The following is a 27464-nucleotide window of genomic DNA, read 5'->3' on the forward strand; positions in this document are numbered from 1 at the left end:
GGTGGTTGTAGCCAGAACCAGGAGTCCCAGGTTCAAACCCCACTCACTGCCACCGTGTCTCCAGGGGGGGGACTGTCCCGGTCACTACTGACCGTAAGGCGCTCTGGATAAGGACGTCTGGTACATACTGTAAATTTAAATGGTTCAGGTACTTCAAAGTTTTGGGCTGATCTGGGGTCAGTGGGTTAACGCACCTGCTGCTGCTTTTTAGGGCCTGAGCTTCATCCAGGACCATGTACTGCCACTTGACCCGCTGGAAGTACTTCACGTCCTGAACCACCAGCTGGTAGCTGGTGATGACAACGTGGAACGGGGCGTTCTGGGTGTACAGGGTTTTCTGAAGGAGACAAGGGAAGGACTGGTCGTCCGGCGGTGTCCGGCGCCAACATCGGAATGCTAATGAGCGGCGCCGATGGCCTACCTGGCTCCAGAACTTCCTGATGACTTTCCGGTCATGCGGATTTCCCCAGTACGGCAACACCTGACAGACAACAACACGGATGATTCAGTGCAAAGAGCTGCAAGACGTAAAGGTCTTGATCATGATTTAAAAAACGACTAGTTTATCAGGTAAAGCATCAAGACATTAAGAATAATACGTATGCAATTTTTTATTATTAAGAATAATCCGTATGCAAATTTTTTTATTATTAAGAATAATACGTATGCAATTTTTTATTATTAAAAATAATAATAGCTGGCTGGTTTCTCACCACCATTTCCTGTCCCACTATTTCCTGTCCTGTCCACAAAAAGCCACGGACGCCGAAGGGGCGTTGAAATTAGTCGCGTAATCGATGCGTCGTGACGCAGACGCGGCCGATTTTGTGGCTGCGCCGGAAGCGTTTTTACCGCACTGCGTAGCCGCGTTCGATTAGTGCTCCGCTGCCGTTCGCTCGTCGGGACGTTGGTATAAATTAACATCAAGAAAACGTCTCTCCGCTCTGGGAGTCGGGGTGGCAGTAAGTGCTGGAGGGACAGTGGACTTGTGGGCGATCAAACGCAAATATTCTGGGTCTGTCCCACTGTCCCACATTTTTGGACTGAAGTTGAAGGGGCACGTGGAAGGGCTCCTAAAAGTGAATCTTTCCTGGGACCCTTTAAAATGTCCACTGGACAAATTCCCGGATTATCTGTCCCATGATCAGAAGACTTTGCTACGTCTCCTACGAATGGCTGCAAGAAAGATGAAAACTTATTGGTTGAAAAAAAACCCACAGTTATACTTGACAGCACAACTACAGCTGAAGACTCACATGCTTGGAAGAAGTTGGAGACAAGTCCAAAGCCACTTATGTCTCTTTTAAGTTTATATTTTTGCTTGAAGTTTGTCTATTTGTCTATATGGGCAGTAGTAGCCTAGTGGGTAACACACTCGCCAATGAACCAGAAGACCCAGGTTCAAACCCCACTTACTACCATCGTGTCCCTGAGCAAGACACTTAACCCTGAGTGTCTCCGGGGGGGGACTGTCCCTGTAACTACTGATTGTAAGTCGCTCTGGATAAGGGCGTCTGGTAAATGCTGTAAATGTAAATATGTGTATCTTTATTTGAGAGCTCGGGCCCAATCTCAAGACTGTTGTTTGTATTTCTGTTGACTTGTTAATAAAAGTTAAAACGGCCGTGTGGACGCCAGGGACGGCAGAAGGACGCCCGGTTCGGGCCTTAACCCCCATCTCGCGGGCGTCGTGCGAAGCGGTGGCAAAAAATCGTTGGGATACATCGCGATGCATCGATAATTGTAACCGAATCGCGACACCGTTCCGCGTATCGCACCTTGCCGTAATTTACCACCCACTTAACGTGCACGTTGGGTCTTCTGGCCCCGGTCTGAGGTACACGGCGTTTACACAGAAGTTATTGGATGTATTTAAAGCGAACCATAACTCTCGATGGATTCCGAAGCCGCCAGCCAACAAAAACGTTTCCGGCCGACTGTGACAGTTCGTCAGCGTAATCGGCGTCCCCGAAGAGACCAAGAGACGCTTCTCAGAAAAGGACCGCGCTCCAAGAACAACGCACCCCCCCCCCCCCCGGGCCAGAGCCATTCCAGCGGGTTTGGCTGAGACGCCGGGGGCGGGATTATGCAATTCCGAGGACAAACGTTGCGCAACAGTTCGGACGAAGCGCCACACGGGCGTGACGGCGTCCCGCCGATCCCAGAAGCATGGAGACGCTTCGTGCGCACACCTCTCCCACCCACCCACCCCCGCCCGCGGTGCGAAAACAAACCGACCAGCTGCCAACCGCTCTCCCAGATGCTGGCCTGATGTTCCAATACAACCGCGCCATTCCTGGAAGCAGAGGACCCTCCACCAACCAGACACCGCGGAGAGGCCACTTACGGAATACGAGCGCTGGAACGTCCCGCCGTCGCCAATCATTCCACCTCTTTTGGCGGCGAGGTCGCTGGGACGTGCCACAATGCATCTTCACCTGCATTTACGGCATTTACCAGACGCCCTTATCCAGAGCGACTTACAGTCAGTAGTGACAGGGACAGTCCCCCCCTGGAGACACTCAGGGTTAAGTGTCCTGCTCAGGGACACGATGGTAATAAGTGGGGTTTGGACCTGGGTCTTCTGGTTCATAGGCTACTACCACCAGCTACTTTGCCTGCCTGTGCCTACAGAGAAACTACGTCCCGGCAAAACGTGCCAAGAACGGATGTGGGGAACCGCGAGGGGCTCCAATCGGACCAAATGGAGCTTTTTGACCTCGACGCCGAGAGAGAAAACAAAATACGCGAGCAATTTAGTTATAAATATGGGGGGGGGAGCAGTACAATAGCTCACTTATTGAATCAGCTTTTTCCTCTGCTCTGTTTCCACGCCACGCATCAACGGCTCCGACCACAGCGGGTCGCATTCCTGCCGGAGCAGCGCCGCGAGAAGACGCGTCCAGTTCACGCCGCGCCCGGCGGGCCAGACGCAGAAAGCTCAAAAGACAGAATTCCATCAAAAACCGGCGCCTTTTGGAGCGTATTGACGACGTGTCAGCGCGTGTTTGGGGTTTATTGTAACGAGGCCGCGACCGTGACCGGACTCTGTGAAGAAATGGGATCTTGTTGGCACGTTGTTAAACGAGAATGTCCCCAACGTGGTGTCGTGCACGATATAACGCGGTGAGTTCTTGTTCGGACCAGAGCCTCGGTGAACGGACCACAACGCCACGCTGCCACCAGCAGGCTGGCCCGGGAACCAGCATAAGCCCACGTTCAATTGGAACAGCTGGGAGAACGTTCTGGAAAAGGGGCTCCGGAGCGGGGCAGAAAGTGAAAGGGATCGTCGTTGTGATGCACAGCACACGGTGACGCGGTGAAACGTGTCCTCTGCATTTAACCCATGACCCTTGGTGAGCAGTGGGCAGCCATTACAGGCGCCCGGGGAGCAGCGTGTGGGGACGGGACCTTCATCAAGGGGGCCACCGCTGACCCCAAATATAAACCAGAACACTGCCCTCACCTTGAACTTGGGGACGAAGCGGGTGAACTCCTGGTGCCAGTTGTTGAGCGTCGAGGCCGGGGAGATGATGAGGAACGGCCCCCAGATGTTGTCGCGCTGCGGGCCGTTCCCGGGCGGAGGGAAAGAACGAGAGACGCGTGAGATAACAGGACACTACTGGCACGCTGGCGACACGTCCTCCGTGTCCAGATTCCCCGGCACTCTGCATCCTCTGAGCTGAGGAGCAGAAGCTTAAAATCCTGGCGTTTAAATAACGATCCTACATTATTTAACACCCAGAAGCGCGATCATTCTGCGATTTTTGGCTCATGGCCTTCTTGTATTATAGTTGGCCCGGTTTTGGCCCGGTTTAAAAAATGCTGCTGTCAGAAGAAAACATTTCAAAGGCCGTTTTAAACGGACGCCTGCAGCCACCGTTCTTTATAATGGAATTCCACAACAATAATTCCAGCAAATCTTCCCGACCTAACAGGCAACATCTGAGATGTAGAGGGAAGGTCGCGGCTCCGAAGCGCCTACCTCTGCCAGGTGAGCCAGCAGGGCGATGCTCTGCACGGTTTTGCCCAAACCCATCTCATCCGCCAGGATGCCGTTGATGCCCTTCAAGAGATGCGACAGGACACTGGTCACGCGACCCCGAGACTTTGGTCCCTGGTCCCGCCGGGAACTGACCCCTCAAGGTCCGGGTCTTACCTGCTCGTACAGGTTAGCCAGCCAGTTCATGCCCTTCAGCTGGTAGCCCTTGAGCTTGCCGTTGAAGACGGTGGGCTGGGGGAGGTCCTCCTCGGCCCGTATGGAAGGGTTGGACAGGCTGTAGCTCTCGCCGAAGCCGGACACGTGGAGGGACGCAGAGCGGCTGTCTTTGGCCTCCTCGTCAAATAACCTGGTCTGTTGGGTTTTAATTAAAAAAAAATTCTTTTCTAAAGCAAGTGTAGCTCAACCTTTCAAAAAAAATTCAGAGATAAAAAATATTCATAAAGCACAACCAAAGATCAATATTTAGGATATTTCACGAATTCATGGCCATTCTATGAAGGACTTGCTACAATATTGGAGTGTTAATAGGTTAAAATGTGATTTTTTGGCAAACAGGCAAAGCTGGAGCCACATTGTCTGTTTAACTTTCTTTTATTTAAAGGTCCCATGTTATGAAGATGGGACTTTGTGAGATGATTAAACCTTAACACGAGTTCCGCTAGGCTGTCTATGGTCCTGCAGAGGGTAGAAATGGCGATAGGTGTAAAGAGTGATTTGGCCGTTCTGCTTCGCCAATCAGAAAGCCCCAAACATTGTGGTTGGTGGACGGCGTTGATGATGTCATTTCAATTTCTATTGGCCGCTCTCCTCCTCGTTAGCATTTTAAGCTACAGACACCGTAACGGTGCATGCTGGGAAATCTCATTGTGGGACTGGAACAAAGTGACTAGTTCTGCACCGAGGCTGAATTTCGGAAGGAGACTTCAGATACGGAATTAGGGGACCAACAAAACTTCCCGTCAGGGGACCTTCAAAAAGGTGCTGTATGGAGGACCTTACCCTTGCCTGGTGGACCTGGTAGGCCTGTCTGGCGTTCCTCAGCGCCTGAGCCTTGTAATATTCGCTGTCTGTAATGATGATCAGGGTGATGAGCGAACACCACAGTAACTCCACAGCGACATTTAACTTGCTCGGCCTCCTACCATAGTCCTCCTGGCCCACGTTCACCATGACCCCGCCGCCAATGTCGATCTGCCTCTGGGCGCTGTTGTCCTCCAGCTTCCTCAGGATCTCCTCCTGCGCGCCGTCGCCCCCCGCGGCCTTCTGCTTGCCCCCCATGAAGTGGGCGTACAGCTCCGTCTGCGTGATCAGGAAGTTCAGCTTCCTCTGCTGCCGCTTGGCCTGGAATGTTGCGCAATTTACAACTGTGCCGGGTTCTTTTACAACAGAGTTTACAGGACTTTGCAGTGACCACGGCAAATTTTCACCACCAAATGTTGAGGACCAAAATATGAGGACCCTAAAATTTGCGTGTCTTTTAGAAGGAGACACACGGCTGAGAAAGTTCTGGAATACGGAAGCGACGTACGCAGCAGCACGTGACGTAGAGCAAGCAAACGTACTACATTTACAGTATTTACCAGAAGTCCTTATCCAGAGCGACTTAGTCAGTAGTGACAGGGACAGCCCCCCCCCCCCCCCCCTGGAGACACTCAGGGTTAAGTGTCCTGCTCAGGGACACGATGGTAGTAAGTGGGGTTTGAACCTGGGCCTTCTTAAAGTGAAGTGATTGTCACATGTGATACACAGCAGCACAGCACATGATGCACACAGTGAAATGTGTCCTCTGCATTTAACCCATCACCCTGAGTGAGCAGTGGGCAGCCATGACAGGCGCCCGGGGAGCAGTGTGTGGGGACGGTGCTTTGCTCAGTGGCACCTCAGATTCAAACCGGCAACCTTCTGATTACGGGGCCGCTTCCTTAACCGCTAGACCACCACTGACCCACTGGTCCACAGGCGAGTGTGTTACCCACCAGGCTACTAGCAGCCTTCTACTAGTACTAGTTTTAAACGTAAAACTACCGGATCGGTGAACTATGTAGACATGTATGATCGTAGAGGGACGTACTGTTAAGATGCCTACAGATTCGGTCTCGTTTCGCGTTCCGGGTGTCCCTGCGGCTTTCCGGTACCTCTCGCATCTCCTCGTCCAGCTTGCGCTGCTCCAGGGCCTCCTTCTCCGCCCGCTTCCGGTGCTCCTTCTCCACCTTCTCGTACTTCTTCCAGTAGAGCAGCATCTCCTTGGTGAGGCGGCGGGCGCGCGGCAGCGTCTCCTTGCAGTTCTTCTGGGCCTGGATGGCAGCGCGGCGGACCTCGCGCATGCACTGGTGCGCCAGCTGGAGCACGAGCACACGGCAATACAACCCACGTCGGTAGTTAAACACGCAATTCAAAAACCTTTTTGCTATTGGACCTGAGAGGTTTTGGTACCTTCTTGGCATTGGATAAAACGAAGTTCTTCGCAGACACCTTCTGCTTGAAAGCCTAGGACCAAAAAAACGATCAGAATGAAATTGGCCTTCAGCATCAGAATCCGACTATTAGCATAATTAAAAAGAACAAGACGACAAAATACTGTTTGTGGACCTTTACTGGGTTAATCGATCTGGCATGAGGACGGGGTTATTATTATTATTATTATGTGGAAAGGTTGGTGGGTTTAGAGTTGCACGCGTTATTATAATCAATATTGTACTTCCAATAGGACCAAATTGCCATTTTTCCTATAATGTTATCCCGTTCTTTGTATGTAACTCTTACAGAATTGATTTACGTAGTGAGATCTTGTTTATATTGTGTGCGTCGTATTTTTATTTAATTAGTTTTTAATTCTTTTTTTGTCGTCTTCTTTCTCTTGCTTAAAATCAATAAAAAAAAATATCTTTGAGGACGAAAAAAGGAATGAAATCGGCGCCCCGAATTGAACGCGACCCTGACCATTTACATTTACGGCATGTATCAGACGCCCTTATCCAGAGCGACTTACAATCAGTAGTTACAGGGACAGTCCCCCCCTGGAGACACTCAGGGTTAAGTGTCTTGCTCAGGGACACGATGTTAGTAAGTGGGGTTTGAACCTGGGTCTTCTGGTTCATAGGCGAGTGTGTTACCCACTAGGCTACTGACCGACTCGGCCCCGCCCGCCTACCTTGGGGTTCTCCTTTTTGGCGATGGCGAGCCAGACCTTCCGCCTGCGCGCGTTCAGCTGCTCGACGGTCAAGTGTTTCTTCTTCGCCTGCGGCGCGGCGGGGTCGAGGGAGAACTTGGCGAAGATTTTCGTGACGTACGGCCGGCCCTCTGCTGAGAAGTCCTCGCCCCGTTTCTTCTTCTTCTTCACCTTCTTCAGTTTGGCTATTTACGGAGAGGCAAAAAAAAAACAAAAAAAAAACGTAAATGTACGACTGAAGCGCCGCTTGGTTGCACTTGGTCAGGGGGACAGGCGGCCACTTGCCCTTGAACTTCTTGTCGTCCTTGATCTTCTTCTTCTTGGGCCCCAGCAGGTGGCGCTGCTGCTCGTAGAAGGGGTCGTGGGAGGAAAGGAGGCCGGTGCTGTAGTACTGGTACTGCTGCAGCTGCACGGGGGAAGGCCAAGAAGCGGTCAGCGCGCCGCGGCGTTTACGGGGAGGTACGGGAGTCGGGACCCCCGGACCCACCTCGCGGTCCGAGTGGAACTTGCTCTGGTGGAGTCGGGTGAACTTGTGCAGCCGCAGCATGTCCTGCAGCTCGTCTCGGGACATGGAGAAGTCCGAGTCGTCGGAGTCCGTGTCCGAATCCGTGGTGTCGTCGCTGAGCAGGATGCCCTTAGGGGAGCACGAGAGGCGCGTTAAGCGACGGACGCCGGGCGGCGGTCGCACCCGCGAGCGAGCGAGCATACGCACCTTCAGCCACTTGCGACTCTTCTTCAGCTTGGAGAAGTTGTACAGGCTCGCTTTGTCCGCTTTTTGCTCTGTGGAAACGTTATAAATGAGCTGCTCAAAGTCCTAAAGATGTGAATGTTGGCCAGCGGGTTCGAATCCCGAGCCGCCACCGAGGTCCCACACACTTCTCCCCGGGCACCTGTCATGGCGCCCACTGCTCACCGAGAGTGACTGTTCAATGCAGAGGACATGTTTCACCGTGTCACCATGTGCTGTGCTGCAGTGTCTCACAATGACAATCACTTTACGGCAGCGTTTACTCATTTGTTACTCTGCACCTTCGCGTCTGTCTGTCTCGTTCTCTGTCTCTCTCATTCTCTGTCTGTCTGTCTCTCTCATTCTCTGTCTGTCTGTCTGTCTCATTCTCTGTCTGTCTCGCTCGCTCTCTGTCTCGCTCGCTCTCTGTCTCGCTCGCTCTCTGTCTCGCTCGCTCTCTGTCTCGCTCGCTCTCTGTCTGTCTGTCTGTCTCGCTCTCTGTCTCGCTCTCTGTCTGTCTCGCTCTCTGTCTGTCTCGCTCTCTGTCTGTCTCGCTCTCTGTCTGTCTCGCTCTCTGTCTGTCTCGCTCTCTGTCTGTCTCGCTCTCGCTCTCTGTCTCGCTCTCTGTCTCGCTCTCGCTCTCTGTCTGTCTGTCTGTCTCGCTCGCTCGCTCTCTGTCTGTCTGTCTGTCTCGCTCTCTGTCTGTCTGTCTGTCTGTCTGTCTCGCTCTCGCTCTCTGTCTGTCTCGCTCTCGCTCTCTGTCTGTCTCGCTCTCGCTCTCTGTCTGTCTCGCTCTCGCTCTCTGTCTCGCTCTCTGTCTGTCTCGCTCTCTGTCTGTCTCGCTCTCTGTCTGTCTCGCTCTCTGTCTGTCTCGCTCTCTGTCTGTCTCGCTCTCTGTCTGTCTCGCTCTCTGTCTGTCTCGCTCTCTGTCTGTCCTCGCTCTCTGTCTGTCTCGCTCTCTGTCTGTCTCGCTCTCTGTCTGTCTCGCTCTCTGTCTGTCTCGCTCTCTGTCTGTCTCGCTCTCTGTCTGTCTCGCTCTCTGTCTGTCTCGCTCTCTGTCTGTCTCGCTCTCTGTCTGTCTCGCTCTCTGTCTGTCTCGCTCTCTGCCTGTCTCGCTCTCTGCCTGTCTCGCTCTCTGCCTGTCTCGCTCTCTGTCTGTCTCGCTCTCTGTCTGTCTCGCTCTCTGTCTGTCTCGCTCTCTGTCCGTCTGTCTGTCTGTCCAGCATGTTCTGTGTACTGTGGTTTTACACTTTACCGGTTTGTCTGTCGTACGCGGTCACTTTATGTCAGTATGTAACGTTGTTTAAATGCTTAAAACTCAACTTGACTCGGCTGTTGAGGCACTTAATGTGTTTCGAGCGACCCTTAAATTCTACCGTCTCAAATGTTATTTACTTTTTGACATAACGTAGTGAAATAGTGGTTCTTTTTGTCATTCTGACGCGCAGCAAGCGGCGACACAAGGAAATGTGTCCTCTGCATTTAACCCTGCGTCACGCTTAGTGCCCAGGGAGCAGCGGGTGGGGCATGCTTAAAACGTGGCATGAAACAAAGCGCCAGAGAGTGAATGCATGTGTTAAATACTAAATAAAATCCCTAGCAGCACCCACCCTGCAGCAACGCTCCATTCAGGGTACATTCTGAGAGTCCCGCGGCCTCCCCGGGTTCCAGCGGCTCCTCTTTCAGTGCCGGTAGGGGTGCGTGAGGATTGGGGGGTTCCAGGGAGGACCCCTCGACCAGGCAGTCGTCGCTGTCGTCACTGGAGCCGAGAAGGACATAGAAGGACAAACAGTCGCTTTCAACTTTTAAAAAGCGAAGACACTTCTGCACAGCTGAGCTGTTCTGGTGACTGGCCGGCGGGTCCCACCTAGAGATGTCCCTGTTGAAGACGACGGCCGTCTGCCGAAGGAAGCCGTCCAGCTTGAGGCACCGCTCCAGGTACTGCAGGTGAAGGGGCTTGGCCAGCTTCGAGCAGGCCGCCTGCTGCCCGGCGCCATCCTGCTCCGAGGCCATAGAGACCCAGAAAGGGCACCGGTTCTCACTGCACAGAGCCGCCAGCGCCATTAGGGACATTAAGCAAAAGGCAGCGAACGAATGGTTGCGCCGAGGTGGCTACCTTTGGGAATTGGGTCCTCGTCATTCTGAGCTCCAACACCCAGGACTTGAAATCGACACGCTCGAATCTAGCCCCAAAAAAGTCGATATTTTTAGCGACTATTTCCAGGACCATGGAAATACAGAAGAGTACGAATCCCATTTCCACCCTTTTACATGACTTAGCGATTTATTTGCGCACGGTTCTCAACGTACTGGCATTTGATGATTTATCATTATGGGGTGATTCTATTTTTTAAAGCACATTAATTTAAAGGTACAGTGTTTTTAAAGGAACGTTGGCTGAAAACAAACCAAAAAAGGCCAAACAAATAAAATTAGGATGGCTAAGATGTGTACAAGATGTGATTATAGATTTTATTATAGACTGTTTTAGATGTTACTCTCCAACACGCATGCAGAAGAGGACATGGGCAATGCGAACCAGCGGCCTATACATCCATTCTGGGAAAATATGGGTATGATCACAGAAAGGAATCAATGACCACGTGGCTTCTATTAATATTTTATATATGTATTTCATACATATATTACTGGCCTTGTGCTTGTGCATCACTTTTATTTTTCAGAAATATAAATATTCATAAATATTCATCCTGGCACAATCTATAAGAGTGAGTTTTTTTTGTTTTTTTTTATTCTATGGAACTGAAAACCCTAATCGATTTATAATCTGAATTCCAGTGCTCGCACATGCCGAGCTTTATGGAAGCTCGCCGCACGTGTTTGTGGCCATTTCCACTTTTTTTTTTTTTTTAAAAATATAAAAGCCGAATTTCGCAGCGGGACCGCAGGCTCGCCGACCGGCCACGCCGATCCCCCCTCCGGACGCCAGCGGAGCGCGGCCACGACTTGCGCTGGGAGTCGAGACGCCGCGTCCGGGCGAGCTACGCCGACGCCGGGGACCTCGCTTTAGCATCCCGCTAGCCGCTAGGCTAACGCGAGCGACGTCCGCCCGAACCCCCGGGGGTCGAGTTGCGCGGCGGCCGGGAAGCCGCTCACGCCTCGCCTGCGTGGAGGTCCTCCGCCGGTCCGAACCGTCCGGCTCGGCCGCGTTTATTTGGCGAGCGCTGCGGCGGCGGCGCCGGGGGGCTAGCGCGGCGGGCCAACGCGGCGCCCTGACGCGCGTAACCTCCATTATTCACCCGCGTCCCCCGGTTCGAAGCGTCCAGACTCGGGTTCTGTCTCTTTAAGGCCGCCGCCGCTCGGACGGACGACTAAAATCACTTTTAATCGCATGGCTGTTGTTTTAGGCGCGACGTCGGCGGCCTCTCGCCCGTCGCCCCTTTTATGCCTCGGCGCCGCGGGAGTCGCGCCGGCCGCCGCTCCGATCCCCGCTTCTAATCCTCAACTCCCTCCCGGCCATGTTTCCCCCCGGTCGCCGCCGCGAACACTTGCTCACCTCGGGCCCCGCGTCCCCCTGCTTTCCGCCCGCCGTCCGCTGCTGCCGACTCTCTGCTCCCCGTCTCCAAAATGGCGGTTGCGGGCAGCGAGTGAGTGCGGGCGTCGAGTCGGCAGCGGCGGAGAGGCGGCCACTTTCAGTAACCGAGAGAGCAGGGACGCGGCGCCATGGCGAGGACGGAGCAGCGGGCAGGCCGCGCAGCCGAGCGCAGAGCGGCGCGGTGCGCGGAAACGCGCCTTTCGGGCCGCGCACAGGCGCGTCCGGGCCGCCGGCGGACACGGACGCGGGCCGCCGCCGGCGCCGGGCGCGACGGCGCTTCGTTTTCACGCCCGAAAACGCGCCCCTGCGGCCGCGGCGTTCGCGCCGTCCGAAATCCATTGGTCACGTCTGCGAAAGCCGAACGTTTCCGAGCGCCCTGTGACGTCACGGACAAGGAAACTCGGCGCGACGAGCTATCGCGAGATTTCCCGACGATCCGATATTATTTTACGGATTCACGTGACGGATCGAAATTATGACGCGATTTTAATCGCTTTGGCTATGTTCTACGTCGATAATGTTAGTGGATATTTCATCATTTTTTTTATCTCAATAAATGTTTAGGGTCTTCAAAATCTACACACAAATTACGCCAGATTACATTCAATTGGTCCAGTTGTTCCAGCAAAAAAAAAAAAATGTTTCTTAATTTTTCTTCTTCTTTGTATTATCCCCACGAAAGCTACTCTTAAGTTACCATTGCTATGGTTAAAGATCAGAAAACAATAATTCCAGAATACTGTTTATTACAGTGTGGTGGAATGACAGTAATGTGACCATGTGAAGGTATACAGTGAACATATACTCAGTTAAACAATGTAATAATGTATTAATGTATAATGTATTATAACATTGTTTTAATATTGAGTTCAAAATGAAGCACAATCTGGTTCATGGAGAGATGTAGTATAGCTTGTAGTATAGCCTTTTTTACAGTTGAAAATCCCTCTTACGACTGAGATAATGCTAGAAGTAGCTGTACTTCAGTGTAAATAAAGGAATTAAGAAAACAAGGAAATATAATAAGCAAAAGGTATTGTGATCAACACCACTGAAAATCACAATATTAATTTAACTGGAATGTCAGAAAATGTAAGAAAACCCAGTGTACTCGATTACAAAGAACAGTTTTATTAAGATGAATTCAGAATGCATGTTAAAGCACTACTGATAATGTTGCAAATGTTAATTCCATTTACATATTTCGTTTTATTGGCCATGCGGCATGTTGTAACGATGCAGATTATAAACACGTGTCACAGTTCCACACTCAAAGCCAGCTGTGCATCTCTTCCTCGAACCTCTGAGGATCGATGAAGGGCTTATCGATCGACTTGATCATCAGCTCGCCACAGTACACGCACTCGGACGCGATGATGTCGTCCATGTCCGACTTGATCTGTTCTCGGCTCACGTGACCCTTTCCCAGGCTGATGGCGTCGTCCTCTTTGGGCCGGGTGACGGGTCTTGCCCGTCTGAGTGGCGGCGGACAGCTTCTTCTGCAGGTCCTCCAGCTTGTTCTGCTTGTATGCGGAGAGGTGGGGGGTGACCTCTTGGAAGAGGCAGTCGTAGTGGAACATGTGGCCACACAGGAAGAGGTAGAAAGGCCGGTTGAGCAGGGGGAAGTCGCACGAGGCGCACGTCTCCTGGGACTCCACCACGCCGTACTTGTTGCGCATCTCCTGGATGTCTTCGCGGATGCGCTTGGCACTTTCGGTGGCCTCCTCCATCTCCTGCTTCAGCTCCTCGATGTGCCGGTTGTACTCCTGCAGTGAGAGGCAGATGGCCTCCTTGAAGTGGTCAATGGTGACAAAGTCTGGGAAGAAAGGCAGGATGTCCTCGATCTTCAGCAGGTTACAGCTGGACAGGCAGTTCATGGCCTTCTTCACGTCCTTCTCCTCCTGCACTACATGACGGGCGATTTTCAGCCACAGCTTCTTCCTCAGTTCCTCGTCATCCTCTGGGAGGTCTGCACAAGACTTTGCCAAGTCCACGTCCACCTATGAGAAGAAGGAAAAAAAAAAAAAGTCAAACTAAAGAGTATTAGTCACAAAAAGTTGTATGTTGTACACATTTTGGTGTATTCAGTCCATGTTATATTTCACAATGCAGTATTCATAACCGGTTTCTTAAATAACAGGTCAATTTTAGAATCGTATCCGAAAAATTACATTCAATAATAAATGAAGGTCATTCACAATTCACAACACAGTAAGAAAATACAATTAAATAATAATAACACATAATAATAAACACATACATTTAAAATCTTAACATGATATCGAAAAAAAATTCTGGATAAATTTTTTAATGTACTGGAACAGAATACATTCCTGAATACAGAATACATTTATTATTTAACGCAAAATTTTTAAATAATAATAATTTTAAGTGCCACAAACTATGTAAATAAAGTATATAAAATGAGATTCAATGCTCTAGAGGAATCGGAAAAATATCTATGGCATACTGAGTATATTTGAAATAATAACTCCCTCCCAGCTCTGCCCCCACTCCCCTCACTCCCCTCTTCAGCTCCACAAACTTTCTGAACCCTAAAACACACAAACTGACCATGCACCAGTCACTCTGTGCAGCTCTGGTCTGCCAACTACCTCACTTTCACTTCGTCACTTTAAACTTAAACTCTGTTGCACTATTGGTTTTGCACTCTCCTGGTTTTGCACTCTCCACCATGTGCCCTTATTTGTATATGGTGTTTTTAAAATTGTATATTGTGTTTTTTTTTTTATTGTATTTATACTCTGTATTCAATGTTACTGTTACTGTTTTTGTATTTAATGTTACTTGTATGGGTCAGAGAGTAACGTAATTTCAATTCTCTGCATGTCCTGTACATGTGGCAGAATTGACAATAAAGCGGACTTGACTAATCACGTACCTTTAAGGCCAGGTCCACGGCCTCTTCGTAAAGCTCCATTATCTTGTAGACCAGCACGCATGCCTGCAGGTAGCCGTGTTCGGCGCACAGCCGCAGGGCGTATTTCAAGTCGTAGTGGATCTCGGAGGCGTGCGTGCCGGCCGCCTTCAGGTACGCCAGCAGCGAGTCGGGCTCGTACTTGGCGTACAGCGAGAGCAGGTAGTTGTGGATGGCCTCCTCCTTCACCTCCAGCCTGTTGATGCAGAACTCCATGTAGCGGATGGCCTCGCTGATCTGCCGCGTTCCGCCCATCTGGCTGTAGTTCACCAGGGCCGGGATGAGATTCTTGGGGTCCAGCCGGCCGCCCATCTGGATCCAGGCGTCCACCACTTTGTTGGGGATGTGCTGCATGAGCACCGGCGAGAACTTGTAGAAGAGCTTCTCGTCGCAGTGCTTGGCCAGCACGTCCAGGGCGGCGCCGTAGTCGTCGTGCTGGCAGTAGTGGGAGATGACCCTCTCGTAGTCCTTCATGATCACCGAGAAGTACACCATGTCCTCCACGTTCCCGTGGCTGGCCAGCAGGTCATAGATGGTGCTGCGGTTGTTGTAGAAGCTCTCCTTGTGCTTCTGCTCGTTTAGAAAGTGCCGGAACTCCTCGCGGCTGGCCTTGTACGCGCTGCCGCCGGAGAGATCGTTCTCCAGGACGCCCAGGCGGTTCAGGTAGAGCTCCGTCAGCCACGTCAGCAGCAGAGTGGTCTGGGTCTTCTCGCTGGCCTTGAGGCTGTTGAGCTTCTTCAGGAGGAACTCCTTCAGGGCGTCCTCTTGCTTGGCCTCGATGAACTTCAGGGCGATCTCCTCGAAGTAGTTCTGCGTGAGGGCGTAGCACTTGGCGCTCTCCAGGTAGCGCTTGTTCTGGAAGCAGTGCTCCGCCTCCTTGGCCAGGACCATGTCCATGCACTCGGGACGCTCCCGGCAGTACTCCTTGGCCAGGTCGAACTTGTTCATGTTCATGTACATCTGCCAGACGTCCCTGGCCTCCCTCTGGACGTGGTAGCGGAAGACCGCCTTTTCGGTGTAGATCCAGACCAGGCCGCCCACCGGGTCCTTGATCATCTTCTTCAGGGAGCCGAATTTGTCGGGGAAGACGTCCTCGTGCACCACCTGCCCGTTCAGGGTGCAGACGGCCTTGACTCGGTCCGGGAGCAGCAGCAGGAAGTGGAACTGGGTGAGCACGATGGAGATGGGCTTGTTGAAGCTGAAGTCGATGTCCGGCGTGTACTCCCACACCCTGACGTCGCTGAGCAGCGAATCGGGCCGGGCGTAGTCCAGCTGGCCGTACAGCACGCCGTTGCCCATCATCCAGGCGAAGGCCTTGGGGCACGAGCGGAGCTTGGGGGTGTAGAAGGTGATCTCGCTGTAGCCCATGTTGACGGGGAACTCCTGGAAGCTGGGCAGGGGCTCCTGGTTCTGGGCGAAAACGGAGCCGAAGCCCTGCTGCTCGGACCCCTCGGCCGCCTTGCCCACGAACTGGAAGAGGCGCTTGCGGGTGGTGGCCACGATGAAGCACTTGGACTCCGCGCCGCGCTCCACCTCCAGGCAGCAGGCCGGCGCCGGCCGGCCGTCCTCCTCCAGGGCGTGGACCTGCCGGAAGTACTGGTCCGGGTTGGTGTTGAACAGGGTGCCCTCCGACGCCGAGATCTCCGCCTCGAAGATGGCGCCCTGGCTGGTGCCGACCAGGATGGGGCCGGTGCTGGTCTCGGTGCCCAGCGCCTTGTTCCAGCCCACGCTCTCGATCAGGTGACCCCTCCACCGCGAGAGGCCGCGCACCTTCTGGGTGTTCCTGTTCAGGTACACGCACTCGTTCGTGCTCAGGCTGATCACCAGGTGGGATCCTGGAAGGAAGAGCGATTATGTAAATGCTCCACGGTGTGGATTACAGGGGTGTGGCGAGTGTGCAGTCGTCTCTGAAATAAACAGACTTACCACAATTAGCAAACTTGCACCATAATTTTAACCCGTACCAACAATAATTCCAAAAATCCCATAATGTTCGTGTTATTTGTCCGCACGGCGGGGTACAGATGTCTGATTTCACGCCTTTACAGCCAGCCAACGCACAACGTAACGCGTGGTGGCGTTGCGCGAAGCTTCCTGTCTCGGTTGTAGTGTGTAAATCCCGGCTCTGCCCCCACTCCCCTCTTCTGCTCCACAACCTTTCTGAACCCTAACACACACACACACACACAAACTGACCGTGCACCAGTCACTCTGTGCAGCTTTGGTCTGCCAACTACCTCACTTGTCACTTTGTCATTTTAAACTTACCTCTGTTGCACTACATGGTTTTGCACTCTCCACCATGTGCCCTTATTTGTATATGGTGTTTTTAAAATTGTATTTATACCTTTGTATTCAATTTTACTGTGTTGTATTCAATGTTACTGTGTTTTATTCAATGTTACTGTGTTTTATTCAATGTTACTGTGTTTTATTCAATGTTACTGTGTTTTATTCAATGTTACTGTGTTGTATTCAATGTTACTTGTAAGCACCATGGGTCTGAGAGTAACGAAATTTCAATTCTCTGTATGTCCTGTACAATAAAGCTGACTTTGACTAAATGATATTCTGGGCCGCCCGGTGTAGAGACTCGTCCTGCACTCCACACAGGCAGAGGTTCCGTAGGGAATTATGCACCATAACATATGCAGTCCGCGATGTGTTATTTAAGCAGGTTTCCTCAGAATGGAACCAGAAGAGCACAAAGTCCCAGGTCCAAACTCCGCTTACTACCGCTTACTACCTGCTTGTGCTCTTTTCAAGCTCCACGTGCCTGCAAAATACGTCACACCCCCTAGTGAACAATGTCGTGCAAACAGTACCTGTTGGGTCCAGGAAAATCTTGTGCACTTTGCTGTCATCTTTGCGGCCCAATTCCACCTGGTTCGGCTGATCGGGTTTCCCAAGATCGATCCTATGTAACAACACCATAATCTGTATCATCAGCACAATCATTTCAATTAATGCGTTAAGGTTGAACTAAAACTGAGCACGATTACGAAGAAAACATCTTCAAGAACATTTTAAATTACAGTATATATTCTCTACCGAGGGTTTAGGGTCATTCAGAAATATCCTGTTAATGATGGAATATCTGCGTACATGTAGACAGGACCTTTACGAGGCACAGTTAGTGCTCGCTCGTACAACGTCCCCTGGCGGGGACAAATTAACACAAATCATCGTTAATAAAGTAACCAGTATTACTCCAACAAGAACAATTCAGTAACAAAGTAACCAGTATTACTCCAACAATTGCATATGCATAATGTCAACTGTTTTGTGCGAGCTACATTTTGTATGACATTAACTAAAAATTGCTTCAGGGAGACTGTCCCTGTATTTACTGATTGTAAGTCGCTCTGGATAAGGGCGTCTGATAAATGCTGTAATTGTAAAATGTAAATGTCTTTTCTTCTTTTTAAACACTGTTGATATAACCTGCAAGATTTTTAGTTAACACAATAAAAATAAAACCAAGGATTGCTTTCCCTAAAGTGTCCCTAAAATGTCTATTGCAGAATAAAGTGTCCCCAAATTGTCTATTGCACACTCTGTTCTCCTGACAGCATGACAGCAGTGGCCTAGTGGGTGAGGAAGCAGACCTATAATCAGAAGGTTGTGGGTTCGAATGCCGAACCGCCAAGGCGCCACTGAGGTCCCCTTGATGAGGGTACCGTCCCCACACACTGCTCCCCGGGGTGATGCAGGGTTAAATGCACCGTGCAGGAGACTCACTCGTTCGTCAGTTTACAGAGTTGGGAGCCTTTTGGCCGTTACTGTTTGCTGCAGGCCACCCTCAGGTTACCTGAGAAGAGTGTCTTTCCCCAGACTCATGCACAGCTGACTGTTGCACACGGCGAAGTGGTTGATCTTCTCAGGCGGCGAGAAATCGATCCTCTGCTTGTTGAAAATGGGCTTCTCCTCCACCAGGCTCACGTTCACGAATCCTGCATCCACAACACAGACATTTTACATTTACGGCATTTACCAGGCGCCCTTATCCAGAGCGACTTACAATCAGTAGTTACAGGGACAGTCCCCCCCCCCCGGAGACACTCAGAGTTAAGTGTCCTGCTCAGGGACACGATGGTAGTTAGTGGGATTTGAACCTGGGTCTTCTGGTTCATAGGCGAGTGTGTTACCACCAGGCTACTACCAGCCAGTGGCAGGCCGCTCACCTGAGTGGGTTAAGCCGATGTTGGCCCTGTGCGGCGGAGCGGCGTTGCGGGTGCTCTGCGAGTTGACATATTCGTCAAGAATGGACGACATGGCGGCGGCGGCGAGGGGACAGGAGCGACGCGACGTCCTAGAGGAGGGCGCGGTGCGTCCTCAGAGCGGGTGGCCGCGGACGTTCCGTCGCGGCTCCATGATGAGCCAGGCGGCCGTTTCAGTTTGCGAGCGTCACGCCCGAGTCAGGTGATCCTCTGGCCGGACGTCATGTGACCGGAAGCGGCGTGTCCGGCGTCGGCCGCTGGGGGGCGCGGTCGCCGCATCAAATTCGCTGCAGCCTTGTTTATTTCCACAGTTACGAACGTAAAAGTTTCGGAATAGTTTAACTCTCACCACCACCGTAACAACTGAAGCTTCAGGGGTCTTCAAACGGACCAGTAGCACAATAATGGACACGTAATGTCCACCATGACACTGGACAAAAACCTACTCTGCACTGTCCAGCACCTCCAAACGTTTATATTTACAGCATTTACCAGGCGCCCTTATCCAGAGCGACTTACAGTCAGTAGTGACAGGGACAGTCCCCCCCTGGAGACACTCAGGGTTAAGTGTCCTGCTCAGTGACACAATGGTAGAAAGTGGGGTTGGAACCTGGGTCTTCTGGGCGAGTGTGTCACCCACTAGGCTCCTACCACCCAAACATGGACAGATGCTCTATACTACACTTTTACTGGACTTTTCCACCTCTACAACTGTAGGACTTTTTCTCTTATTGGACAAAGCCGGCACTGACACCACCTGCATGCTCACTCTACCCTGGAAGGACACTCATCTCTGTATCACTCCGTCCCAACGTTTCTTCCTTTCTTTTTCTCTCTCCTACAGGTTTTTTTGTGTGGAGTTTTCCCTTGTGTGCAGAAGGGTCAACTGACTGATCTTCAACCTTCCCAAGTTCTCCACACCGCCCCTCTGCTACGTTCCCTCCACCGGCTCCCAGTAGCTGCAGGCATCAGGTTCTAAATACTGATGCTGGCCTACAAAGCCAAACATGGAGTAGCACCATCCTACCTCACAGCCCTTATTACACCTCGCACTGCACCTTGTATACTCCGAGCCTCCAGTACTGCTCGCCTGGTCCCTCCATCTCTGAAGGTAAAAGGAAGACGCTCATCTAGACTCTTCTCCATCTTGGCCCCTCGGTGGTGGAATGAACTTCCAGCTCAGTCACTGAGCACCTTCACACGGCAGCTCAAGACCTTCCTCTTTAGAGAAGATTTAGATGAACTTGTAACCTTCTTCTTGTCTGACTTCTGTATAGAAACTAGAACAGAGTGAATAAAAAGATTGTATTCATAGTTGGGGTCCTAGTGAACCAGAACTGACCACTTCATCCATGGTAACATGGAAGCACGTTGTAAGTCGCTCTGGATACGGGCGTCTGCCAAACGCCTTAAATGTAAATGTAAATGTAAATGTAGGGCCTGGCAAAGCCCATTCACACACACTGTATGTGATTTAGGGCTACATGAGAAATTAATGTTGCTCTTGTTGTTATGCAACAATCACACACGCAACCAAAAAAATCCCCGGAAACATTTCTGTTTTTCTTTTCGAAATTGTCTGTTTTCTGCCATGGGTTTTAAATGCGTGTTGTATCGTGTTATATCGTTGGATGGATTCAGAGGTTCGTCACGTCGTTTTCTCGGTCTAGGGCGCCGGTGGGCGTGGCTATGCAAATCGCCGCGGCGGGCCGACGCTCGGTGGGCGGGGACCGCGGAGCGCGGTGGGCGGGGACAGGGGCTGCGGGACGATCCGGCCGTCTGGCTCCGCAGAAGCGGCAGCACCGCGATCCTCGGGGGACCGCTCGGACATGCCGCCCCGGATGGACTACTTCTGCCGAGAGCCGCGCGTCCCGTCGGCGTCCCTGTCCCCGGCCGTCCGCTGCATGCTGGTTGGAGACGGGGCCGTCGGGAAGACCAGCATGGTGGTGAGCTACACCAGCAACGGCTATCCCGCGGACTACAAACAGACGGCTTTTGACGTCTTTACAGGTGAGAGTGGTAAAGTGAAACAGCCTTCTTAAACCTGGGTTCTAAAGTGTTCTTGAGACGAGAGACGGTCCGAATTGTCCTTGGTTGTTCCAGGTCACGTCCAAGTTGATGGGTCTCCGGTGCAGATTCAGCTGTTCGACACCGCTGGACAGGTACGACCAGATGCTTCACACCATCAGGAAGAGGTAACTGTGGACGGTGACGTCGACTCTAATGCGCGTTCTGTTTCGCCAGGACGAGTTTGACAACATCCGCTCGCTGTCCTACGAACAAACGGACGTCTTCATGCTCTGCTTCAGCGTGGTCAATCCCACTTCCTTCGAGAACGTCTCCAAGAAATGGATCCCGGAGATCCGGGCCTGTAACCCGAGGTCCCCCATCGTGCTGGTGGGGACGCAGGCCGACCTCCTGCTGGACGTCAATGTCCTGATTAACCTGGACCAGTCTAAGGTGAAGCCGGTGCTGGGCTCTCGGGCCAGGGCTCTGTCCGGCAAGATCCGCGCCGCGGAGTACGTGGAGTGCTCGGCGCTGACGCAGAAGAACCTGAAGGAGGCCTTCGACGCCGCCATATTCGCGGCCATCAAGCACAAAGGCGGGAAGGCCAAAAAGCGGCGGCTGTCGGACCGGCGCGCCAAGGCCTTCTCCAAGTGCGGCTGGAGGAAGTTCTTCTGCTTCATCTGAAGCGCGCGAGGAACGTCTCACCCCCCGCCGCCGGTGGCTTTGAAAAGCGCGGATGGTTATTGCCGCCGGAGAAGAAGAAATAAAGAGACACAGGGCCACCCCCCCGAAGCTCAGGATGGACTATTCTCATGCAAACGCGGTGAATTTGCATCGTCTGGATGGGAAAGGGGGGGGGGGGGGACTCGTCAGCCGGCTTTTTTTCACCCCGATTGTGCCGATGGCAAGGCTAGGTGTCACCAAGGTGTCACCGGTCAGCTGACACTCGTTCATGTCCGCAGACGGTCTGTTTATTAAGGCGAGGAGGGCTGGTTTGGTGAGTTGTGCACACGACACAAGGGTCAAAGGTCACGTTCATATTGAACGTACGCGCCCACACATTAACATGTTATGCTTCTTGTAGAAGACTCTGTCAGACGTTGGTGACATACACATTTTATTGGCCTGCTGCTTTAATGCCAAAGATTTGTTACATATGGATGATGATGATGATTTTTAATATTATTATGGACAAAAAAATATTTGTATCAGTTTGTCTAAAACCATATTTCACAAAGTTTGTTCATGGCAATAAATTAAGAAAGCCATTTTGTGTTCTTTATTTTTATTCTGGTCGTTAGCTTGACTAAATTATGAACCATACGCGTGTCTGGAACAGTAGTAAGACATATTAATTTGGATTAAGGACAACAGTACGATTATTCTAAAAAAACAAAAACAATCATAACCATGTGGAATGCATGTAAGATGAGAAATATTCTTGAAAAGATGAACACTTGTGATTTGGAAGGGATGGGAATTCCCAACCCCCCCAAAAAAACAGACAACGTCCTGATATCGATAGTGAAAGCAGCTCTGACATTGCAGTTGACGCCGGGACATTTCAAATAATAAGAATGTGACCTTAAACCATGGTGCTTTTTCACCATATTTTCATGTTTTATATTTTTAAAAATATATATTTTTATAGCGTATGAACTGGCTTTCCCCGTGTTGTTTGCGCCACATTCACGGTCATGGCTGATCGCATGAGCCCTGATGAGCATCTGCTGCCGGTGACAGACGCAGGAAGAGGGACGACGCAGAGATCACCTGGACACTGTCAACAGTGACTGTGTCCCAAGAGGCAAAGAGAGGATGCCACTGTCCCTGTCTGGAGGACCGTGAGTCATTGCATGAGGCAAACGTCCCGTAAATCTCGTATTACTCACCTGTACCGTAAACCGCGCATCACAGTTGCACCTTATCTACATTCGGCCTGAGAAAAGCGCCTGGCCGACTGGCCACGTCCTGTTCATACAACTGTGAGGGGACAGAGACGTCACACGCGGCGAAAAAAAAACACTAAAACGAAGCCTCGCTGCGCACGCAGACACCGTTTCCTCCTCTTTTACGCGCGGAACTCTTTACCCGTCCCTAGCCGGCTCACTTTTTACTGGTCGTGTTCCGTTTTTACTTTACCCATTTCATTCCATATTTTCAATATGTTTTATCTACGCAGAGTCAAAAGAACAGAGCAGTTCAGGATGCATTCCACTGTGATGAATAGAAATTTGCATTTCTAAGTCTATCAGGCTGAATCTGGGTGGCTTCGCCAGTCAGGGTGGTAGTAGCCTAGTGGAGGGTGGTAGTAGCCTAGTGGGTAACACACTCGCCTATGAACCAAAAGACCCAGGTTCGAATCCCACTTACTACCATTGTGTCCCTGAGCAAGACACTTAACCCTAAATTGCTCCAGGGAGACTGTCCCTGTAACTACTGATTGTAAGTCGCTCTGGATAAGGGCGTCTGATAAATGCTGTAAATGTAAGACTGACTTTCTTCAGCATGAAGTTACAAATTTGACAGAAAGTGGAGTAAAAGTCGAATGGGACGAACATATCCTCCCAGGCCAAGTGGCTCATGGTAGCGTACAGGAACACAGTGAAAAGACGTTTATCTGTCATGCACGTTGAGTAACGTACGCCTGACCCGACACGTTCAGGTTCCCATGGGTAGTGAGGCACCCCCGCCCGTTCTTCCCAGGCTTCCCAGCCCAACCGACCGGCGTCTTCCATGGCGGCCGGCCAGTTTCTGCTGTTGAGTTTCACTGATGTCACCAACTAGCCGAGAACAGACACGCGTGCAGCCTGGCGAGGACACGTCTTTTTCCGATTCAGAAGCGTATTTATTGGCCAAGTGAGTGCGAGCACATACCAGGAATTTGATTCCGGTAGACGGTGTCTCTGTAGTACAGTGTAGAAACAACAACAACAACAAAATGTGTTATTGTACAAGTTGTAGAATTTGTTTATAAATAATTATATCTACTGCGAATAAATACATGTAAGAATGTAAATAGCTCTATAAGTATATAGAGATGAAAACACTGTGCAGTACAATAAATAGGCAAAAATCGAAATCCTAAATACAGAGTGTGCATAAAGTGCAGAGCAATGTTAGCAACTCTCAGCCCTCGCCATGGCCGAACGGAACCACGGCTACAGAATCGTATAATCTTGCATTTTGTAGGCTGCGTCGGGTTCATCTGAAGGTTCCAATCATGGCCGAGAGATGCTCTCCCTCCCCATCGCCTGCAGGCACCAACAGGGTGGTAGTAGCGTGGTGGGTAACACACTCGCCTATGAACCAGAAGACCCAGGTTCAAATCCCACCTACTACCATCGTGTCCCTGAGCAAGACGCTTAACCCTGAGTGTCTCCAGGGGGGGACTGTCCCTGTAACTACTGGTTGTAAGTCGCTCTGGATAAGGGCGCCTGGTAAATGCTGTAAATGTAAATGTAACTGTCGAGCTGAAGGGCCCCGTCTTCAGTTTCGGTGGAGCGCGGTGTCGTGTCTGTTGAACAAATGAGAAAGTGATCGGACTCTTTGCAGGAAGTGTGCGTTTGTCTGGGGTGACGACTGGCCCTGGAACATGATGAAACCGTTAAAAACCTGAATGGCCGAACGGGGTCCGGCGATTTCCAGGAACCGACGACCTGATCGTAACTACAGTCGGCCAATCGCGCCCTCATTCTGATCAGTGGAGGAAGTGGAGGCATCCGGTGGTGCAGCAGCCTCGTGCTTTCTAATGTCACCGAAGCGGACAGCTCTGACGCCGCCTCATAGGCACTTTCTGTATCTGTCAAGGCTGCTGACAGGTCATCAACATTTTTGCCCCCTGGTCATATGAATGAAACACATTTGCACGTGAGAATCGCGAGCGTCTGATTGGTTGGGCGGGGCCGCGGTAGGCGTGTCCTCATCTGGGAATCTGGGGGCGTGCACGTTCTCACAGTGTTCATTTAGGGACAGCCGTGCATGTGAAACGGCGCTGGTTCCGTGGCACGCCCATAACAGTGGAGTCGTGTTTTTGTTTACCCGGGATGTTAGAAGTCACATGGAAGACTAGTTATGACTGGACTAGACTAGCAGTGTGTCACTGTGGGATCTGAAAGTGAAGTGACTGTCATTGTGAACACCGCAGCACAGCACACGGTCCGATTATTGGTACGCTTCCTTACCTGCTAGGCCTCTCTCTCTGTCTGTCTGTACATCTATACATCTATCAATTGATATATCGATCTAGATTATTTACATTTACGGCATTTACTAGGCGCCCTTATCCAGAGTGACTTACAGTCAGTAGTTACAGGGACAGTCCCCCCCTGGAGACACTCAGGGTTATGTGTCCTGCTCAGGGACACGATGGTAGTAAGTGGGGTTTGAACCTGGGTCTGCTAGGCTACTACCACCCTATTATCATATAATTAAAAGAATAATCATATAAAATAATTATCATACAATATGACAGAAAAACCACGGTTGGAAAGCCGTGGCAATACCAGAACTTTTTTTAAATATATTTTTGTTTTTATGTATTTATGTGATGTTCATCTTATCGCATAAAAAACCAGGAAAAGTCTGCAACGGAGCGGAGAACACAGGGAGGAGAAGCGCTGCCCTCTGAAGACGCTGTCTGTCTACAGGATAATCGCATTACGTACCACGGGACATTTTTGCCCCGGTGACGTCTGTGGTAGAGGCCTCGCCAGAAGCGTGGCGGTGTCGAATCACAGCAGGAGATAATAACGGGGCTGCGTCAGGGCCGAAACGAGACCCCGAGTCGGCCGGTCCACCTCGATGGGAACTAAACCCGGCTCCCGCTTGGGAAAGATCCCCTTTTCCTCAGTAATTCCCCGAACGTCCTCTGAAGCGGGCCGTCATCGCGGCACCATTCTAAGACGTGGGATGATGAAAGCGCCTCCGGCCTCGCCCGACCGGCTCGGCGAGCTGCTCCGAGTCACGGCAGCCGGTCGGACCGGAAGGACGCCTCTCCGGTGGCAGCAGTTGGAACGAAGTTAAACATCCGCCTCGAGGAAATTCGGGGAAACTGTACCGTCTGACAACAAACCCCAGTCGGTCGAGCCTGAAGTCCATTTACAGCGTTTAACCCCCTTATCCAGAGCGACTAACATTCAGTAGTTACAGGGACAGTCCCCCCCCTGGAGACACTCAGGGTTAAGTGTCTTGCTCAGGGACACGATGGTAGTAAGTGGGGTTTGAACCCGGGTCTTCTGGTTCATAGGCGAGTGTGTTACCCGCTAGGCCACTACCACCCCAATTCGAGAGGTTTCAGGATCCGGGGGATTTACTGTACCGTGCGGCAGGAAGTAGGGGAAAGTTCAGGTTCTGCGAGAACGAGGCGGGAGCCGAGACAGAGACGAGGGCGAACCCGGAGGAAGCGGCCGCTGCAGCTGTTGAGGCCGATGCGATTCGCCTCGGCCCCTCGGGGTCGGCTCAGGTTACCTCGGGGTGGAAAAGCCCGAACACCTGTTGCGTGGAACCGGGTTCTTCCACCGAATGCTGGGAGGCAAAGCAATCAAGAGGGCCGAGGGGGGTGGAGGCCAGTTGGAGACGCGGTGATGGTTTGTTATTCAGGGAGGTGTGGAAGTGGACAGGAGAACTTTCAAGAACTCCCACCTCCTGTGCAAACACAGAGGAAAAGTTAACATCCAGGCCTGCTCAGCTTGGCTTGTTGGAACGTCTATTGGGACGTTCTTGAGGGCCTGTGAACAAGGTGTGCCGATTGCAAAGGAAGCTTGAAGAAAAAGGGAGGAGGTGGGAGGCTCAGTGAATTAAAGTAATTCAATTAAAGTAAATTAATCTTCTCGGAAGAATTAGCCTGGGGGCGTAGTTAGATCCCCGTCTCCAACATACATTTAACATTTACGGCATTTACCAGACGCCCTTACCCAGAGCACCTTACAATCAGACACTCCGTACTGGTTTTCATCTGACCATCACTCCCCATGCAGTATACATTTACAATATTTACCAGACGCCCCTATCCAGTCAGTGGTGGCGGGGACAGTCCCCCCGGGGACACTTGGTAGTAAGTGGGGTTTGAGATTTAAACCCACTACCACCCGGCATGAATGAAGAAGCGAGTGGTGCGGGAAGCAGTTTAAGGGCCGCAGGGGGGACGGCGGGGAACTCCGGGGCTCAGCAGGGCTCCGCCGTGTCCCTTTTTAAACACCCTGCACCCCTCCCAAGCCTCAGGCTCAAAGCCCCCCCCCCCCAAATCCAGCGGTTGGCGCCTCCATACAGATGGTGCTGGTCATCCGGAGCTCCAGGACCTTCGAATTGAAAGGCACGGCGGGCCGACCACGAAAAGACAATCTGGGCTCAACTTTGATCAGGTGCTGCTTCGCTGTCACGGCCCTTTTAGCACCTTGGTAATGGTCTTCCAGATGGGGGTGGTGGTGTGTTACCCCACCCAGACACCCCCGATTCGCACCTCCGGGAAGCGTCATTATCTTGTCAGGAGGGCCTTCACGGCCTGCTAACGGAGCGCCCTGTGAAGTTCCACCCCTCGGGGACGGTTATTGTGGCTCGGGACAAGCAGCTCATCAGCAGGGCGCTCCAAATGGACGGGTGCGAAATTCACCCCGTGACGTGTCTGTGACCTTTAACCTCTGGGCCCAGAGCGGATTCTATTCCTGTACTAATGAATAGCAACTGCTCATGAAGCAGAGGAGTAAGTCAAGGTCCTCGCTGCGGCAAGGGACGGAAACTTTCGTTAATCGAGCACCGACGGGAAGGTAATTTATTGACTCATCTGTCCACGTGTGGTGATGGTGACATTTTCAGAAGCTTCTGTTGAGCCTTGACACACATTTCC

The 27464-nt window shown here is 51.5% G+C and overlaps 3 protein-coding genes across 6 annotated transcripts in view; 1 reads left to right on the plus strand and 2 right to left on the minus strand.

Moving 5' to 3' along the window:
* The window catches only part of ino80 (INO80 complex ATPase subunit), a 31571-nt gene extending 19781 nt beyond the window's left edge, over window positions 1–11790 (minus strand). The window contains exons 1-17 of one of the 4 annotated variants that reach the window (XM_029002118.1): window positions 11417–11790; window positions 10016–10082; window positions 9767–9940; window positions 9510–9658; window positions 7885–7952; window positions 7660–7806; window positions 7458–7578; window positions 7155–7357; window positions 6437–6490; window positions 6139–6342; window positions 5146–5344; window positions 5003–5070; window positions 4160–4354; window positions 3986–4066; window positions 3467–3562; window positions 422–481; window positions 195–337 (exon numbers count right to left, since the gene is read on the minus strand). In XM_029002118.1, coding sequence (XP_028857951.1) covers window positions 195–337; window positions 422–481; window positions 3467–3562; window positions 3986–4066; window positions 4160–4354; window positions 5003–5070; window positions 5146–5344; window positions 6139–6342; window positions 6437–6490; window positions 7155–7357; window positions 7458–7578; window positions 7660–7806; window positions 7885–7952; window positions 9510–9658; window positions 9767–9912 — 1934 coding nt within the window. In that variant the 5' untranslated portion in view covers window positions 9913–9940; window positions 10016–10082; window positions 11417–11790. The other 3 variants (XM_029002121.1, XM_029002120.1, XM_029002119.1) reach the window with 3 other exon arrangements.
* Window positions 11791–12566: 776 nt separating this feature from the next.
* On the minus strand, window positions 12567–18830 carry vps18 (VPS18 core subunit of CORVET and HOPS complexes). Its single transcript, XM_029002122.1, is given in 6 exon segments — window positions 12567–12945; window positions 12947–13455; window positions 14358–16228; window positions 17219–17310; window positions 18205–18346; window positions 18578–18830. Coding segments are annotated over 6 exon segments (2925 nt in total). The 5' UTR covers window positions 18669–18830; the 3' UTR covers window positions 12567–12725.
* Window positions 18831–20368: 1538 nt separating this feature from the next.
* rhov (ras homolog family member V) lies at window positions 20369–21888 on the plus strand. The gene is made up of 3 exons (XM_029002123.1): window positions 20369–20623; window positions 20717–20775; window positions 20858–21888. The coding sequence occupies exons 1-3, from the start codon at window positions 20443–20445 to the stop codon at window positions 21302–21304; spliced, it is 687 nt and encodes a 228-aa protein (XP_028857956.1). The 5' UTR covers window positions 20369–20442; the 3' UTR covers window positions 21305–21888.
* Window positions 21889–27464: the final 5576 nt, after the last annotated feature.

This window comes from Denticeps clupeoides, chromosome 14 (genome assembly GCF_900700375.1).
Source record: "Denticeps clupeoides chromosome 14, fDenClu1.1, whole genome shotgun sequence".
NCBI lineage: Eukaryota > Metazoa > Chordata > Actinopteri > Clupeiformes > Denticipitidae > Denticeps > Denticeps clupeoides.

What these genes read in the sequence shown, in the direction of transcription:
- rhov (XM_029002123.1), top strand. Translation starts at nt 20,443, where the DNA reads ATGCCGCCCCGGATGGACTACTTCTGCCGAGAGCCGCGCGTCCCGTCG. An exon ending in GGCTTTTGACGTCTTTACAG is followed by an intron (nt 20,624 to 20,716) that starts GTGAGAGTGGTA and finishes TGGTTGTTCCAG; the next exon opens with GTCACGTCCAAGTTGATGGG. An exon ending in TGTTCGACACCGCTGGACAG is followed by an intron (nt 20,776 to 20,857) that starts GTACGACCAGAT and finishes CTGTTTCGCCAG; the next exon opens with GACGAGTTTGACAACATCCG.